The 5,746-nt window shown below is 57.6% G+C and overlaps 1 protein-coding gene across 1 annotated transcript in view; it reads left to right on the top strand.

Moving 5' to 3' along the window:
• The window catches only part of dapk1 (death-associated protein kinase 1), a 50,411-nt gene extending 46,186 nt beyond the window's left edge, over window positions 1-4,225 (top strand). The window contains exons 41-46 of the mRNA XM_019865927.1: window positions 7-132; window positions 199-302; window positions 976-1,164; window positions 1,331-1,728; window positions 2,234-2,575; window positions 2,694-4,225. Coding sequence (XP_019721486.1) covers window positions 7-132; window positions 199-302; window positions 976-1,164; window positions 1,331-1,728; window positions 2,234-2,575; window positions 2,694-3,113 — 1,579 coding nt within the window. The 3' untranslated portion in view covers window positions 3,114-4,225. The remainder of the gene's footprint in view (window positions 1-6; window positions 133-198; window positions 303-975; window positions 1,165-1,330; window positions 1,729-2,233; window positions 2,576-2,693) is intronic.
• Window positions 4,226-5,746: the final 1,521 nt, after the last annotated feature.

Raw genomic sequence — 5,746 nt, 5'->3', positions numbered from 1 at the left:
CGGGAGGGTCCGGCGGCCCCCGACGGTGGTCCTGGTGGCCACCCACGCCGACCTGGCGGACCTGCCCAGATGTTTCTCCGGAGAGTTCAGCTACAAGAAAGAGAGAGTGCTCCTCAAGGAACTTAGGAGCAGGTCAGGAATCTGCGAGAAAATAAGTCGTCGTTAGGCGGGCCAAAAATGACGGGTGTTCCCTTTCAGGTTTGGAAATGACCTGCAGATCAGCGACAAGTTGTTTGTGATGGACACCGGCGCCTCCAACTCCAAAGACATGAAGCTGCTGAGGAACCATCTGCAGGAGCTGCGCGCGCGCCTTATCTCTGTGGGCACCAACACACGACGGGGGGGGGGGGCGCACCACTCGCATCGTCTCGACCGGGGGGTGCCCGACCCCGCCATTGCCAATCCACCAGCCGGGGGGGTCGATTTGGGCGTCTGCGCGCACGTGTTGCTGTGCACCCGAAGCATCGCGTCACTTTGGCCCCAAAAAGGATTGAAAAACAATCCAATCGAATCACAAACTCTTAGATTACCTTTATTGGTCTGTTGCGCACCACTCGCATCGTCTCGACCGGGGGGTGCCCGACCCCGCCATTGCCAATCCACCAGCCGGGGGGGTCGATTTGGGCGTCTGCGCGCACGTGTTGCTGTGCACCCGAAGCATCGCGTCACTTTGGCCCCAAAAAGGATTGAAAAACAATCCAATCGAATCACAAACTCTTAGATTACCTTTATTGGTCTGTTTGGTTCACGTGAGGGGCCGTTCTGGCTCTCGCTCATTGCGGCGCACGCGCATGTATCGATCGCAGGATTTCTCTTGCTTGCAAAGTCGACCTTTGAGGTCGAAAAAAGGTCGGGCACCCCCGATCCGCACACGCGCACGGCGTCTACCCAACGCGGCGTATCGAAATGTGAATTTCAACAAAACCAAGTGTGACTTCCTCCTCCCCCGTCTGACGTCTCGGCTGTTGCGCGCAGAGCTGCGGCGCCGTGACGCCGCTGTCGGAGCGCCTGCTGGCGGCGCTGCCCGCCTGGCGGAAGTTGAGCGGCCCCAACCAGCTGATGTCGTGGCAGCAGTTTGTCCGCGACGTCCAGGAGAACATCAACCCGCTGGTCAGCCAGCAGCACCTGAGAGGCCTGGCCTTGCAGCTGCACAGCATGGGCGAGGTCAGTTAGCCGCCGCCGGCGTTTTCGCAGCCCGCCGGGATGAAAATGATATCGATCACGAACGAGTGACAAACATTCACCGGGGCTGCGGCGCTGCCGTCAGCTCGGCGCAGACTCGGGAAACGCGGCGCTCGTGCGAAATGTCTTTCGTCGGCCTTTTGCGCAGATCCACATCCTGCAGAGCGAAACGGTGCAGGACGTGGTCCTGCTGGAGCCGCGCTGGCTGTGCAGCGTGGTCTTGGGCCGCCTGCTGTCCGCCGAGACGCCCAAGGCCATCCACCACTACAGGGGGCGCTACAGGCTGGAGGAGGTGCAGGCCCTGGCGCCCGACGGCGACGCCGAGGAGCTGCTGCAGATTACGACGCCGAGGGGGCCGACGCCGACGCCGCCGCCGTCTACGGGGGCGTCCGGCTGGTGCCCGCCGAGCATCTGGCCGCCTTCCCCTGCGGGTTGTTCCACAAGCTGCAGGTCAACCTGTGCCGATGGAGTCGGCAGCCCAAGCCCGACCACCGCCGCGAGGAAGAAAGAGAGGCCGACGTTCACCTGTGGACAGACGGAGCCGAGGTGAGCGGGGCCGCCCAAAAGTCCTCATCTTTACCCTCGTGGCTTGGTGGGCCGGCTGAATAAAGAGCCCAAAATGGAAACAATTTGAGCGGTGAGCACTGCGAGGTGCCAGTGAGCTGCGCTCACTAAACAACGAGCAGGTGGAAAAAAGCCGTTCCACCGCTCCCGGCTTATTGTCAAACTAAAGAGAAGAAAGAGAAAAGAACAGCAGGACTTTGCCGCAAGGAAGCCTGTTTCGCTTCATGCTGACAACACGTCACAGAAAAGCTCGCCAGTAGCATTGCTGGTGTAAGCTTGTCACGGTGGAGCCACACATGTAGACAGACGATGCTCACACACACACACATCTTTTTTATCCTCTGCGCAGACAGACTAATAGGACAGCCGTGCGGCTCAACGCGCCTCGGTTGTTGCAAACGCGTCAAAACGGAAAAACAAACGAGGGTTGATTTGGGGGGGCGGGAGATGAATTGGAGATTGATGACTCCTCCCCCCTGGCCCCAAGGTGAGCCGGTTGGGCGCGGAGGCCACGGTGCTGCTGGTCAACCACGGCCAGGGCCTGGAGATCCGGGTGCGCGGGCGCGAGTCCCGGCGGGCCCAGTGCTACGCCCTGCTGGACGCCGTGTGCGGCATCGCCGAGAGCCTGCTGGCGTCCACGCTGCCGGGCCTGCTCACCGCCAAGTACTACCTGAGCCCCCGGCAGCTGCGCGAGCGCCACGCTCCCGTCATGGCGTACCAGCCCAAGGACTTCCTTCGGGCGCAGCTGCAGAGGGAGACCTCGCTCGCCAACACCATGGCGGGCTACAGGGAGAGCTTCAGCGCCATCCTCGCCTTTGGCTCCGCGGAGGTAGGCGCCGTCCGTCCCCCGCAAAAAATGCCCCTTGCGCTCCGCCCGTGTTGAAAAGGATCGATCTTGCTCTGTCTCTCTCCAAAACCCGGCCCGTGACTTCCGGGACGCGCCGTAGGTGTACCAGCGCGGCGTGCTGGGCCCCGACGTGCACATCGCCGAGGTGCCGCCGCTGGCCCGCCGCAAGCTGTGCCGCATGCTGGACCCGCCCGACGCCCTGGGGAAGGACTGGTGCCTTCTCGCCATGAACCTGGGCCTCAGCGAGCTGGTGGCAAAGCACGGCGGCGACGGGGCGGCTCCCGACGCCCCGCCCAGCCCGACGGCCGCCCTGCTGCGCGAGTGGAGCGGCCGTCCCGGCAGCACGGTGGGCGTCCTCGTGCTCAAGCTGCGGGAGCTGGGCCGGAGGGACGCCGCCGATTTCCTGCTCAAGGCCTCGCCCGTCTTCAGAGTCCACGCGCGGGCCGACGGTGACGACGCCGCCGCCGCCTGCAATGGCGGTACGTCCTACCACTCCATCAGCTCCGTCGTTTCCCGCTAAAAAAAGAAGCTAGGAGTCCGACTCCTCTCACGTCCGTCGTTTGCTTCCGTCGTGAATGCGGTCCAAGAGCTGATTGCCCCCCCCCCCCACCCCCAAGTGATGGTCTGAGCCCCTTTCACGCAAGCCGCCTTTTTTTTGCCCTTTTGGCGATAAAGTACCGAGCCGTGCGGGGGGGATTCGGACCCATTTCCAACATGCTAATAGGCTGGCCACTTTGGCTCAAAAGACAGCGAATTCCGCAACGCCCGCAACGGGGGAGCTGGAGTTTCACACGCCTCGTTCATTTTGTGTCGAAAGCCATTGTCGCAGATGTCGCTTCCAAGTCTCTCGTTGGGTGGAACCGCAACAGCCGCGCAGGCGGCGGCTTTCCGCTCGGCTTTCGGAAAGGCGCCGGAAATAAATGCCGGCTCTACCGTTCCGCCTGGAGTGCGCCAATTTACCAGGAATGCAAGTGCAAAAGGGGCCAGCCTCCGCCCAACCGGCGTGCCTCTAAAGCCCCTTTCACCCTGGCCATCGATGCCGATTGGGGGCGGTTGAAATCCACCCGCGAATTCAACGGTTCCGCCTCCGGCCGTGTGGAAGGGGCTTCCAAACTCCGCTTTGAGTCACCTCCTTGTGCCGCTCTTGGGACTGTGTTCACGCTTGGAATTTGCTGGCGGTCATCTGATGGCGCGCGCCGAGGCTGTGCTCCGCGCGGAAGGCACCGATGGACGAATGCTCTTCTGACGTGCATCTCGCCTCGGATGTGTCGAAAGCGATGGCGATGTTTGGTCACAGGATGATGCGTGAAGCCTTGTCGGTGTGAAATGGTGTACCGGCACTGCGATACCCCACCTTCGTTCGCTTCTGCGTGAAAGGCAAAGACTCTTTGAAGGGACCCACACGATAAATGCGAACGCAGCCGCTATGTCCACTATGTATGTCTGATAGCGTTTAGCGCACGTCCTCGTCTACCTTTTCCCGCAGCCAAAGTGATGCCGTAATCACCGCGCGTTCATCTCGGCCTTTTTATCCGTCTCCCTGCAGCATTTCATCCCAGTGCCTTTGCGGCCTTCTACCTCCCCCAAGCACAAATGAGAGCAGGTGTGCCTTGTCCGCACAAAAAAAAAAAAGGCCAAAAATGTCTTCTTTTTTTTAAGTCTAAAAGGAATACAAATCAGTTGTTTATTGGGGTTGTCAGGGTTTGCTCAAAGTGAATTTTTATGTTGTATGGCTGGAACCCAAATAATGATTCGTTTTAATGGGGATACACACATTGCCCCAAAAGTCAGGGTTTTTTTCCTTTTGTTTTTTGGGGGGAAAATGTGAAGAATTTCTCCGGGAAACGTGTTAGCGTACGATCAGTGAAATTCCCCCAAAGTGGCTGCTTCAAACCAAAATGGCCGACTTCCTGTCCAATTTGCGACATGGGTCTTTGAGGTGTTCGGTCATGATCTGAATCCGAATCTTGGCCAAGTATGTAGAACACCCAAGGAATTTGTCTCCGGTAGTACAGGCTGCGCGGGTCTCATCAATAACAAGCAACTACGCTAAACAAGGAGACGGCAAATAAGGACGGAAAGACTTTCCGTCACGTAAGGGTACCGTTGTGGAGTCGTACCACCCGGTGACAGCTGTGAGACGACGTGCAAAGTATCAAGCGGAGCTAAAATGACCCGTGGTAGCTTACAGTACTCGAACAGTTGGGCACATGGTGCAGATAATCGTTGCACCGTCTTAAAAGTGAGCAGTCGCAGTATTTGTCCAACCACTTGAAGTGTGCAATTGTCCGCAAGTCCTGTGATCATTTGCGGTCATGCTGTTCCACGGCGCTGTGCAAAATTGCAAAGAGCCACTTGAGATTTGGGTTCCTGTTTCGGGAGTTCATAGCGAGAGCGAACAAGCTGCTTAAATGTCTGCTGGATTTGGTGCGCGACGATCGGTAGCGCATGCCTGAGGGGAGGAGCTGGAAAAGATGGTGGGCAGGGTGTTGGGGGTCCAGGAGGAATTTCCAATGTGTGTGTTGATGTGTCCTGCCAAATGTGACAAACTGGTTGAATGTTTTTCTCAGGGCACACCTGAGTGAAATTGGGGAGTTTGGGGGAACGATACCCGGCTTGGCAAAATGGTCCAATCAGCTCACTTTTTTTTTTTTCTTCAAGCTATGAAATCGACATGTTAATTTTGGTGTCATTTCCAGCCCGCTCAACACAAGAATTCACTTGACTCGATTTGACAGATTCTCATCTCCTCAGGAAAAGAGCAACTGTAAAGCCGACGCGAGCCGTTCGACCGTTAGCTCCGTGACCCCCGCGCAAAGAGTCCGACTTTTTTCTGAATCGCCAAGTTTGACTTTTGACTCGGCAGTCTTCTACGTTGCCATGGACGCGCCCTCCCGTTTTGCGTTTCCTCTCCTCATTGGTAGACAAGCTGCTAAATGTTACGTGTCGATCATGTTTTTGAAAGGTCTACTACTTGTATGTTTTGCTTCATTTTCCGATCGTCTGCCCTTTGTGTCACCTTTTTTTTTTTCCATGCCAATTGAATGTACGTCAGAAAACACAGCGAGGTTCATGATTTCGGTGTTTCAGTGTTGCCGACGTTGTGTGGCTTTAAACATCCCATGGCCTTGTCCAATGTCACGCCCAAGGGAA

This window comes from Hippocampus comes, unplaced genomic scaffold (genome assembly GCF_001891065.2).
Source record: "Hippocampus comes isolate QL1 unplaced genomic scaffold, H_comes_QL1_v1.1 scaffold190, whole genome shotgun sequence".
Taxonomy (NCBI): Eukaryota; Metazoa; Chordata; class Actinopteri; order Syngnathiformes; family Syngnathidae; genus Hippocampus; species Hippocampus comes.
The sequence above is the reverse complement of the archived record's forward strand: the minus strand, read 5'-3'. Positions and strand labels throughout refer to the sequence as shown.